The sequence below is a fragment of the Salmo salar genome, chromosome 21, assembly GCF_965601325.2.
Source record: "Salmo salar chromosome 21, fSalSal1, whole genome shotgun sequence".
In the NCBI taxonomy this organism is placed as follows: Eukaryota; Metazoa; Chordata; class Actinopteri; order Salmoniformes; family Salmonidae; genus Salmo; species Salmo salar.
Genome location: NC_138311.1, coordinates 29806258 through 29819163, shown reverse-complemented (window position 1 = coordinate 29819163; position 12906 = coordinate 29806258). Strand labels below are relative to the sequence as shown.

Sequence of the window (12906 nt, the reverse complement as noted above, 5' to 3'; positions counted from 1 at the left end):
GTTCGATGGTTCCCAGTGGGGTGATGAGAGTAGTGTACTACAGTGGTTTGAGCAGAGTAGTAGAATGGTTCCACTTCAATTCGCGTTTCTAGATACTTTACTTAGGACAGCTATTCAGCCGTACCCGTGATTGTCCGGGAGGTGACTTTATTGTCTCTACCTCGTGTTGAGATTCAGAGATCAAACCACTTTAAACGTAAAGCTGCAGCTCTGCGGCTCTCTGGTCTGGTATGTTCATTCTTAACCCATCATTTTATACAGTTTGTTCAAAATGGGCGGTTCCATCAGCTTGACACGCTCTTTGACTTCACTCAAGGGGGCGGTGACTACTTACCGTGGACAGTTATAGAAACAATTTCCTCCTATAGTTTCTCAAATCGCATCCCTTTCTTAACAAAAACACTTTCATCATTTTTCATATAGCATGCACAACGCAGAGGATGGAAACTTCGTACATGTAGTGTGTATACTTTAAGTTACAGTATTTATTTTATAACATATTTAATGACATCACAAAAAGTACTACCCAAAATGACATTAGTGTTAGGTTGCCTCAGACCATTCCCAACGTTCTATGTTAGAAATATTGTTCCAGTAGTTACTTTTGAACGAGTTAGAGTTTCGGTGGGAAAAGTCTTAAAACAAAGCACATTCCTTGGGTGAATTTGGATAGGGAAGGTCTGAGTGTTCTGTCCTTGATTTACAACAGGGTGTGAGGTGTTAACCCCCACCAATCTTCCCCCCCCTCTGCGGGTGAGAGGTATTTTGGTTTAAGTTATTTATTGCAAAGCTTATCTGATCTATTTGGATCCTCACAGGACAGTCATAACAAAACAGTTGAGCGTAAAAAACCCAGCAGCGTTACAGTTCTTGACACAAACCGGCGAGCCTGGCAACTACTACCTGGCAACCCTGTTCAAAGGCACCTAAATCTTATGTCTTGACCATTCACCCGCTGAATGGCACACACACAATCCATGTCTCTTGGCTTAAAAATCCTTCTTTAACCTGTCTTCTCTCCTTCATCTACACTGATGAAGTGGATTTAGCAGGTAACAACAGTAAGGGGTCATAGCTTTCACCTGGTCAGTCTGTCAAGGAAAGAGTGTTCTTAATTCTTTGTATACTCAGTGTAAATTGTCTGTGCATGCCTACTTGCCAACCGGTGTGCATGCATTTGTGTGTGTTGACGTTGCCACTACAGTATATAGGCATTCCGTATCCCCTATTCCAGGAGCTGCACGGTAGACGAAGAGCCTGAAGATTCCGATGACCAACCTTCATACCAGAAAACCCACAAGCAACAGTGAGAACCCAACCATATACTGTATCAATGATGCTGCATCTAAATATATTTGTAATGCATAACTGAACCTGTAGGCTATTTGCAGATAATGAACCTTGAGGCTGAAACATGCATCGTTATTTTGTCTATGCATGGAGTGAAAAAACAATGTTAGGCCTTGCACAAAATGTGTTAAGATTGACAATAAAGTGCTTTGTATGATTTATTGATGGAGGCAAAATAATCGTGCCATGTTTACCATGCTGGCTCGCGGCACAAGTTGCTTGAGTTTTCATGATGCTGAGAGTTTTCCCACCACAATACTTGCATTTGGTAGAAGCTGGGCCGTTTACGTTTTACTCGACGCAGGTAAAACATTTTTTGTGTAACATGTTAGACAAATAACCAGCTTACTACCAAACGCAAAATAGCTAGCTGGCATAGTCAACTGCATGCTTGCAGTCAGATGTCAGATTGCATTTGCGTATTTATAAGGACGAATGAGCTGGTGTTCAGACTAGAAAAGTGTAAAACCCAAAGAAAACTGTTGACTTGACAGATTCATATGCAAGTGAGATTTTGTCTTCATTTAGCAGCACAGTAGGCAAGGCATTAACATTGTATATAGGCTATTCTATAGAATGTATAGGATGTCAGCAGGTGAGATGAATGCAATTACTGTAACGGCCGTTGTAGGGAGTAGACCAAGGCGCAGCATGGTTAGTGCTCATCATGAAATTTATTGAAATAAACACTGAATCAAAACCCAAAGTGCAACAGCTAAACAGTTCTGTCAGGTAAGAATCCTAAACAGAAATAAACCACCCAGAAAACACAATGAGAAAACCCCTACATAAATATGGGCTCTAATCAGAGGCCATGAGGTTCAGCTGCCTCCAATTAGAGACCAACCCCAAACAATTCCAACATAGAAACAGAAACTAGATATTTAAAACTTGGAAATAGAATAACATAGATCAACCCCCCCCCCCCAAAAAAAAAAAACACTAAACAAACACCCCCTGCCACACCCTGACCAAACTATCATAACAAAATGACCCCTTACTGGTCAGGACGTGACAATTACTGATTTTCATGTTCAATCAAATCTAGATGGTGCCAGTGTTTTTTAATATGTCAGTCAATCTGTGTTCTGTTTCACAGTGAAAGGAACATCAAAATGAAGCAGGATAAGAAACAACAACAGGTTAGCTGTCTGTGTGTGTCTGTCCATCAGTGTATACACTACATATGCAAAAGTATGTGGAAACCCCTTCAAGTTAGTGGATTCGGCTAGTTCAGCCACATCCATTGTTGACAGGTGTATAAAATCGAGCACACAGCCATGCAATCTCCATCGACAAAAACTGGTAGAAGAATGGCTCGTACAGAAGAGCTCTGTGACTTTCAACGTGGCACTGTCATAGGATGCCACCTTTACAAAAAAAGTAAGTTCGTCAAATTTCTGCCTTGCTAGAGCTGCCCCGGTCAACTGTATTGCTCTTCTTGTGAAGTGGAAATGTCTAGGGGCAACAATGGCTCAGCAGCGAAGTGGTAGGCCACACAAGCTCACAGAACGGGACCATCGAGTGCTGAAGTCTGTCCTCGGTTCCAACACTCACTACCGAGTTCCAAACTGACTCTGGAAGCAACGTCAGCACAAGAACTGTTCTACGGGAGCTTCATGAAAAGGTTTTCCATGGCCGAGCAGCGGCATACAAGCCTAAGATCACCATGCACAATGCCAAGCGTCGGCTGGAGTGGTGTAAAGCTCACCGCCATTGGACTCTGGAGCAGTGGAAATACGTTCTCTGGAGTGACGAACACGCTTCACCATCTGGTAGTCCGACGGACGAATCTGGGTTCGGCAGATGCCAGGAGAATGCAACCTTCCTAAATGCATAGTGCCAACTGTAAAATTTGGTGGAGCAGGAATAATGGTCTGGGGCTGTTTTTTATGGTTCGGGCTAGGCCCCTTAGTGAAGGAAAATCTTAACGCTACAGCATACAATGACATTCTAGTCGATTCTGTGCTTCCAACTTTGTGGCAACAGTTTGGGGAAGGTCCTTTCCTGTTTCAACATGACAATACCCCCGTGCACAAAGTGAGGTCCAGAGCCCTGACCGCAACCCCATCAAACACCTTTGGGATAAATTGGAACGCTGACTGCGAACTAGGCCTAATCGTCCAACATCACTAATGCTCTTGTGGCTAGAATGGAAGCAAGTCCCAACAGGAATGTTCCAACATCTAGTGGAAAGCCTTCCCAGAAGAGCGGAGACTGTTTAAGCAGCAAAGCCCCCCTTTGGGGGACCAACTCCATATTATTGCCCATGACTTTGGAATGACATGTTCAACGAGCAGGTGTCCACATGCTTTTAGTCATGTAGTGTATGTCACACCCTGGTTCATGATTATGTTATGCCCACAAATGTTTTGTTCTCCCTAATATGTTGTGTACCCTACCCAAACTACCCCGGTGTGTGTGTGTGTGTGTGTGTGTGTGTGTGTGTGTGTGTGTGTGTGTGTGTGTGTGTGTGTGTGTGTCAGGATGAAGATGAGCAGAAGGCAGAGCAGATGCAGATTAAGGCACTGGCTCAGAACAAGACTCTGAAGCACCAGAGGATCTCTTGCCTCACCAAAGCATGTAAGTCTACTGTACGAGCTGTGTGTGCATGTGTTATGTTGATGGGGATGTTTTTAATAATGTCGGTATTGATATACATGTGCGTCTCTCTTCATATCAAATGTATTTATAAAGCCCTTCTTACATCAGCTGATATCTCAAAGGGCTGTACAGAAACCCAGCCTAAAACCCCAAACAGCAAGCAATGCAGGTGTAGGCTTTGAGGGGTGGTCAGTCCTCTTCTGGCTGTGCCGGGTGGAGATTATGACAGAACATGGCCAAGATGTAGGGACCAGCCCTTCATAAGGACCAGCCCTTCCTCCAAAAACATTTCCCTAATCTCTACCGTGTGCTCTCTGTCAACCCTTCCAGCCCGGTCAACCCCTCCGCCCCCGTCAACCCCTCCGCCCCCGTCAACCCCTCCGCCCCCGTCAACCCCTCCGGCCCGGTCAACCCCTCCGGCCCGGTCAACCCCTCCGGCCCGGTCAACCCCTTCAGCCCCTTCAACCTCTACGGCCGCGTCAACCCCTTCAAATCTAAGGTATGCCCACTGTCTGAGTGGTAGTGTCTCTCCTCCCTTGAATTCTCTCTCAATAATCATCATTATTCATTCAATAGTGCATCAAGTGATAAGCCCCTATACCCTCTCTACAGAATGAAGAGAACCCTGGCCATGACCCCTGAAAGTGAGACAAAAAGACCCAGGTTGAATGGTTTCCATAACAACACCCCCATGGAGACTGTATCACTGACTGCAGAAACAACCATGTCATCCACGTCAGTCGTCATCTCTATTGACAATGACGACGATAACATCATGGATGACGATGACATTATGATCTTGGAGATCAACAGCACCCCTATTCAAAAGAAGGCAACCTTTGACCTTGCCATGGTAAAATCAGAGAGCAGGGCTATGGAGACACCTGGCACTGGCAACGTTAAAACTAGCTGCACAGGAACAAGCTCTGTGGAGATGGGAACTGCGGCGACCAGATACTCCCCTCCACCACCTTCCTCAGAGCAGGTGAGCATCACCACCCAGACAGAGATATGGAGCAAAGTGAAGGACGAAGATGAGGAGCACAAGGAGAAAAGGGAGAAGGAGTATAAAGGGAGGGACAGAACCGAACCAGGCCCTTCCACACCAAACCCACCCTCTGCTGGCCCATCCACACCAGGCCCATCCTCTTCTGGTCCATCCGCCCCAGACCCATCAGACCATTCTATGATTGACTTCCGTAACATGTCAGAGGCCCAGGAGCAGCAGGACCAGCTGCTGGAGCTCATGCAGGCTGCAGCCCACGAGAGGGACCAGTTCAAGGAGCAAGTCAACAAGTTGACCACCCAGCTCCATAACCTGGAGGGCAGCATGCAGGAGCTCTCCCAGGCCACTGTGAAGAGAGAGTTCTGCCACCAGGCCTGTCAGACTGGAGAAGGAGGGGAAGAAGGAGAGCAGTCGGAGAGGATTAAGGTCAGTCACAAGCTGGCCATCTTGTAGCCTCATATATTTGTATGCTGTTGATATTTAATGAGTAAGATTTGCCCAGCAGCTGTCGGTACAGTTAGTATTTGGGAAATGGACAATGCAGTATGCGAAAGAACATTGCCAGGGTGTCTATCTGATATATTCTTCCTCTTCCCATAATCTTTTGTCATCCATCCCCTCTGTGACCCTGCCTGCTCCCCAATTTACAGGTTGAGATTATAGAGGAGGAGAGGGGCAACCTCTGGTCTCTTTGTGAGACGCTGCAGCAGGACGTGGTGGAGCTGAGGAGGGAGAAACAAGAGTGGGAGAGAGAGAAACAGGAGAGAGAGAAACAGGAGAGAGAGAAACAGGAGAGAGAGAAACAGGAGAGAGAGAAACGGCTGACAGAGAAACAGGAGAGCGAGGGAGCTCAGGCATCAGCTGCCCAGGCAGAGAGGTGAGACGGAGATGCCACTAGTGCTGCTAATGGCTCGACCTCGGAGACGCCCCAGACGTGAAGATAAGATTGTTTCCTTCAGTATTCATTTCTGACAGTGTACATGTTGACAATCTGTTTTTCTGTCTCTTTCTCTCTGTCTCTCTTTCTCTCTCTCAGACTGAGGGAGCTTCGGAGGAGCGTTGGTCGTCTCCTGGTCACGTTTGTCCCAGCGCTGGACCTCGAACAAGTAAACTATGACTGTTCAGTCATTGACGAGATCCTCGACCAGGTTCTTACTGACGTGGAGTCCATGGGGCCTGTGTAGGGGCCTGTGGGCGGGATATGGATGGAGGGGTTGTCATCCATCTTACTCTGTAAGGTGAGGCAAACCTGCGGATAGTCACAGATAATTCCTGCCTATCCTTTTACATTTTTACACTTTTTAAACTTGTTTTATATGGAATTTTTTTTACAAACAAAAAAAGGAAATGAACACATAATACCCCATAATGACAAAGTAACAACAGGTTTGTAGAAATTTTTGCAAATGTATTAAAAATAAAAAACAGATACCTTATTTACATAAGTATTCAGACCTTTTGCTATGAGACTCGAAATTTAGCTCAGGAGCATCGTGTTTCCGTTGATCATCCTTGAGATTGATCATCCTTGATTAGAATCCATTTAAATTAATTGGACATGATTTGGAAAGGCACACTACTTTGAATGTCCCCAAGAACACAGTGGCCTCTATCATTCTTAAATGGAAGAAGTTTGGAACCACCAAAACTTTTCCTAGAGCTGCCTGCCCGTTCAAACTGAGCAATTGGGGGAGAAGGGCCTTGGTCAGTGACGTGACCAAGAACCCGATGGTCTCTCTGGCAGAGCTCCAGAGTTCCTCTGTGGAGATGGGAAAACCTTCCAGAAGGACAACCATCTCTGCAGCACCACCAATCAGGCCTTTATGGTAGAGTGACTGGACGGAAGCCACTCCCAAGTAAAAGGCACATGACAGCCCACTTGGAGTTTGCCAAAAGGCACCTAAAGGGCTCTGACCATGGTCTGATGAAACCAAGATTGAACTCTTTGGCCTGAATGCCAAACGTCACGTCTGCAGGAAACCTGGCACCATCCCTACGGTGATGCATGGTGGTGGCAGCAACATGTTGTGGGGATGTTTTTCAGTGGCAGAGACTTGGAGACTTGGAGGCAAAGATGAGCGGAGCAAAGTACAGAGAGATCCTTGATGAAAACCTGCTCCAGAGCGCTCAGGATCTCAGACTGGGGCGAAGGTTCACCTTCCAACAGGACAATGACCCTAGGCAAAAAGCCAAGACAACGCAGGAGTGGCTTCAGGACAAGTCTCTGAATGTCCTTGAGTGGCCCAGCCAGAGCCCGGACTTGAACACGATCGAACATCTCTAGAGAGACCTGAAAATAGCTGTGCAGCAATGCTCCACATTCAACCTGACAGAGCTTGAGAGGCTGTAATTGCTGTCAACAAAATACAGAGTAAAGGGCCTGAATACTTATGTAAATATGAAATTTCATTATTTTTTTCATATAAATTTGCACACATTTCTAAAACCTGTTTTTGCTTAGTCATTATGGGGTATTGTGTGTAGATTGATGCGGGGGGGGGGAACTATTTAATCATTTATAGAATAAGGCTGTAACGTAGCAAAATGTGGAAAGAGTCAATGGGTCTGAATACTTTCCGAATGCACTGAGTATACAAAACATCAAGAACACCTGCTCTTTCCATTACATAGACTGTCCAGGCGAATCTAGGTGAAAGGTATGATCCCTTATTGATTTCACTTGTTAAATCCACTTCGTTTATTGTAGATGAAGGGGAGAAGACAGGTTAAAGAAGGATTTTTAGGCCTTGAGACAATTGAGATATAGATTGTGTATGTGTGCCATTCAGAGAGGGGTTTTGTATACTTTTTAAAAACTTTTATTTTGTTCCACGACCATGGCGGTATTGTGGAAATTCTTGCATATGGACACTCGAGGTCAATCTGGTAGCTGGTTGAGAGAATGCCTAGAGCGTGCAAAGCTGTCATCAAGGCAAAGGGTGGCTATTAGAAGAATCTCAAATATAAAATATATTTTGATTTGTTTCACACTTTTTTGGTTACTACATGATTCCATGTGTTATTTCATAGTTTTGATGTCTTCTATTATTCTACAATGTAGAAAATAGTACAAATAAAGAAAAACCCTTGAACGATTAGGTGTTCTAAAACGTTTGACCGGTAGTGTACATCAAACTCCACTGATGAGACATGTTATTGTCATATAATCAAAATGAGTCATGTTACCCTCAGAGATGTTATCCTTGTTACTAATCGAGACATCCCCTGAGACATGTTGTCTCTTAACTTCTATGGGCTACGTGGGACGCTAGCGTCCTGCAGGACACAGCCAGTGAAATATCAGGGTGGCAAATTCAAAAACAACAAAATGTCATAATTCAACTTTCTCAAACATGCAACTATTTTACACCATTTTAAACATACACTTCTCCTTGATGTAACCACATTGTCCGATTTCAAAAAGGCTTTACAGCGAAAGCAAAACATTAGATTACGTTAGGAGAGTACATAGGCAAAAATAATCACACAGCCATTTTCCAAGCAAGGACGTGTCAATAAAACCCAAAACACAGCTAAATGAAGCACTAACCTTTCACGATCTTCGTCAGATGACACTCCTAGGACATTATGTTACACAATACATGTATGTTTTGTTCGATAAAGTTCATATTTATATCCAAAAACAACATTTTACATTGGCGCGTGATGTTCAGAAAATGTATTCCCACCAAAAACCCTCGTTGAATGTGCACATCAATTTACAAAAATACTCATCATAAATGTTGACAAAATATATAACAATTATTTAAAGAATTATAGATAGACTACTCCTTGATGCAACCGCTGTGTCAGATTTTAAAAGTCAAAGTGTTCCATTACCATACTTAGAAGCATGTCAAACGCTGTTTAAAATCAATCTTTATGGTGTTTTTAACGTAAAATTGCGATAATATTCCAACCGGACAATAGCATATTCATTCAAGAAGAAAAAGAAGGAACGGCACGCTCACGGGACCGAGCATATCCAATCCCTTTGTTGCCAGGCAGTCCACTCAGTAACTGAGCTCCTATACTCTGCCCAGTGACAGGAGAATGCTCAAACCACTTTCTGAAGGCTGTTGACAGCCAATGGAAGCCTTAGGAAGTGCAACGTCACCCCACAAACACTGTAGTTTCGATAGAGAATCAAAAGAAGAACTACAATTCTCAGACTTTCCACTTCCTGCTTGGATTTTTCTCAGGTTGTTGCCTGCCATATGAGTTCTGTTATACTCACAGACACCATTCAAACAGTTTTAGAAACTTCAGAGTGTTTTCTATCCAAATCTACTAATAATATGTATATTCTAGTTTCTGGGCCAGAGTAGTAACCTGTTTAAATTGGGTACGTTTTTCATCCGGCTGTGAAAATACTGCCCCGTCAGGGATTTCTGACACATGTTATCCTCTACTGTAGATAACGTTATAGATCAGCTCACACAGAACTGGCAAACTCAGCTCACATTCACTCCATATTCACACTTACTAGTCCCCTGACAGCTCTCATTCACTAAATACTTAATAGCTCAATTTCAATCCTCTTATTGTCCAAATTTCAATCAGCTTATTATCCAGATTTCAATCTTAATACTAATCATTTCAATCCATTTCTTATCCACATTTCTATCAGCTTGATATCAAATTTCAATCTTATTATCCACATTTCAGTTTAATACGTAATTTCTCACAATCACACAACTTTCACATACACATTCACTTAGTACTATTACCCATGTGCATCTTCAACGATTCTCTTGTCGTTACTTGCTATGCACCATATGTATCGTCAATGGTTCTCTTGCCACTACTTGCTATACATATAAATAACACCCCATATTCAAAAATACCTTGTGTTATTTTGTAGTGGCTGCAGACCACAGACATTTCTTCTAAATGCCTACAGTCAGCTGTCAGCGGGGCTTTCCATGGCACCGTTACTCCCTCGTCCTAGTTCTCATAAGACTAGTAAATAGCCTCTTCTCTATAAGACTATGGGTACCTTTTTTATGTGTTACTAGCCTTGATTTTATTCTTCATCATTTATTTTTATACTGATGTATTTAAATTGACTTACCAGTTGCCATCCCTCAATTGTTTGTGAATGATGTGTCTCCTCCTGGGCAGCTCACAGTAAGGGTCTGGTCTGGGCAGGTCTTCAGAAATTGGTTATTAGAACAGCACATGTATAAAATGTCCATCACAGTGGAACTAAATGATGTAACAAACTGTAAGCTATTTTGCAGGTAGCCTGCAGTCAAATGACTTTGGTTGACTTATGGATGGAATGTTATTATATGTAATATTTTTCATAATTAATAAACATTATTTCAAACACCCGCCGGAAATCCGGTGTTTCTTGTCAAAAGGTTTTGTTATTTTTCAGTCTTCTGTGATGTATTTAAAGTGTAATAAATAAATAAAATAAAATACATTTCAACTCTGACACGGTACAGGTACAGGTGTTCTCTTTTTTATAAGCCATAACCATGTGTGTGAGGTGTATACTTTTGTCTCAAAGTAGATTTGTTTAAGACTACTAAGAAACACTGTGACCCTGATTTAGCCCACTGCAGGAAAAGGTTTAAACTGTGGGGCTACTGAGAGAGAGAATACAGTAGACGGCACGGGTCAAAAAGTGATTGATGACCTATTTTATGTGTCACGTGATTATGCCCATATATGTACATCCTGTCCATCCCTTCTCACTTTATCGAGTGAGTGCTTATGTAACCTGATAGTGCATCTGTTTATGTTAAAGCATGTGTTTGCATTAAAGCTGTCAATATGATTGATGTGTAGTGACCTTGTTGAACTGTGGAATGTGTTTGAACATTTTAAAGAGTAGAGTAGTGAGTCTCTGCTATTTAGTAATGTTTATGAAACAGTAATTTCCGGGGGGGTAGGGTATTGGTCAGTATAAGTAAAGAGCTGTGAACACTACGAGCGACAAGAAACCTCGAGAGATAAACCACAGAAGACTCTAAATAAATAAAACCTGTCTCCTAGACCAATTGTCAGTGTATTGTGTCCATGTCATGAACACAATGACAAAACCCTCGAAGCCATTCTTTGTGAGGCCCCTGATTGTTTTAATGGTGTGGTGGATATGAGTGACGGACATATGGGTTACATTTTCCAACCGGACGATTCAACGGTAAAGATTTTCACAAATGGCTGCCTCAACACCCTTTTTCAACCAAAACAGGGTGTTTTTCTCCTGCGTTGTGGATGAAAGAATGGCTTAAGACTTGTCAGATCGAACAGGCCCTCAGGGGAACAACCCTGCCAGGGTACGCATTGGAAGAGGAAGACTGCAGGCGAGATGATTTGAAAGCCATAAGAATCTCTTCAGTGGCATACAGACCAGACTCCAAAGTGGCAATTTTAGGTTGTGCCGAATTCAATAGTTTAAATGCCACCAAATCAGTGAGTTCGTATGTTTTTTCAAAAGCCTGCACAGAGGTCAACTATTTTGTGCCTATCTTTAGCTTTAGATGGGGAGATTACTTTAAAGTCCTTGAAATGATGAAACGTGGAAACTCTTTTCCAAAATCGTGAACATTTGCATCGGGCGCTTCTGTCCTCAAGACATAACCTGGGCCAAAAGGCAAGAAGGCTGGCTGATCTATCCAGGAAATGAAAACATGCGAAACCTGGAAGGCGCTGGAGATCATGGGGGGAAGAGACAGTGTCTGAACCGGCCACATCTTGATGATGGGGATTTAGAGACTGAGGTACTTGATAAAGGAATTATCTCCAGTAATGGAGTTTTGGATAAAGGCCAGTTGAGTCAGAATATGGTTTACCATAGATAATTCCCAATGCCTTTTTTTTCTTGAAGAAAGGAATTACTTATAAAACATGTATATGAAGGATTGTTCAATAATAACGTGTAAAATGTATGCATTTAGGTACTAAAGATTAAAGAAATGTAATGTACATTGAATCTCTGTCTCTGTCTCGCCGTGTGTGTGTGTGTGTGTGTGTGTGTGTGTGTGTGTGTGTGTGTGTGTGTGTGTGTGTGTGTGTGTGTGTGTGTGTGTGTGTGTGTGTGTGTGTGTGTGTGTGTGTGTGTGTGTGTGTGTTGTGACGGCCCTGAATGTTTCTGAACCGTCTCAGTGCTTCTCCTTCCAATAGGGCGCTTTCCCTTTTAATTCCCAATTAAATAGCCAGCATCAGCTGTGCAAAAGTGGGGTTGTGATGGAAACGTGAATGAGGATGTGGTCAACCATCAGTTCTGAAGCGTCTCTCTTCCGTTTGTTGTGTTGCTTTAAAAGTGTGCTTTGTGTAGCCTAATAGCAACTTTTACCCAGGATCGGATCCACTCTTGCGTCCGTGGACTACACCTCTCCGTTGTTTTTCGTGGCCTTTCTCCGCTGGAGATCTGTCGGCGGATTGGCTTGTCTGACTGACTACAACCTTTTGTATACGGTATTTCATTTGTTTTGGTGTGATGTATACCGTGATAATTTATGTAGTTAGTTGTAGTTGAGGATTTCCTAAGATGTGATACGCTTTATAGTTGTGTGGTAAAATATTTATTTTGATTGTATGATTGACACTGGGTTTACGCTGCGCTGTATGGACGGACAAACATTGCGTGACTAGGGTCACTTGAGTTCCCTGAACTTGTTTACCGGGCTGGACTTTTTTAAAACATTTTATTTTTATTTTTTTTAGGCCCGAGGTACAGAACATTTCATGAGGAACCAGAACTGTTTAAAATTCATTATTGTTGAAAAGAAAGAGAAAATCAGGACAGAAGAAAAAGGATATCAAAGTGAAACAGTTCTCTAAAGACACAGGAGACAATAATAAAAGAAACAACACTTCTGTAGCTTGTCAACTATGTGTCTGTCTATCCCTGTTCTCTCTCCTCTGCACAGGCCATACAAACGCTCCACACCGCGTGGCCGCTGCCACTCTAACCTGGTGGTCCCAGCGCG

The 12906-nt window shown here is 43.0% G+C and overlaps 1 protein-coding gene across 3 annotated transcripts in view; it reads left to right on the top strand.

Annotated features, from left to right (window-relative positions):
* LOC106582041 (uncharacterized) overlaps nt 1-10410 on the top strand; it is a 29468-nt gene extending 19058 nt beyond the window's left edge. For all 3 annotated transcript variants that reach the window (XM_014164733.3, XM_045704652.2, XM_045704648.2), the window contains 7 exons: nt 1235-1306; nt 2450-2492; nt 3837-3933; nt 4285-4453; nt 4567-5386; nt 5611-5837; nt 5997-10410. In XM_014164733.3, coding sequence (XP_014020208.1) covers nt 1235-1306; nt 2450-2492; nt 3837-3933; nt 4285-4453; nt 4567-5386; nt 5611-5837; nt 5997-6144 — 1576 coding nt within the window. In that variant the 3' untranslated portion in view covers nt 6145-10410. The remainder of the gene's footprint in view (nt 1-1234; nt 1307-2449; nt 2493-3836; nt 3934-4284; nt 4454-4566; nt 5387-5610; nt 5838-5996) is intronic.
* Nucleotides 10411-12906: the final 2496 nt, after the last annotated feature.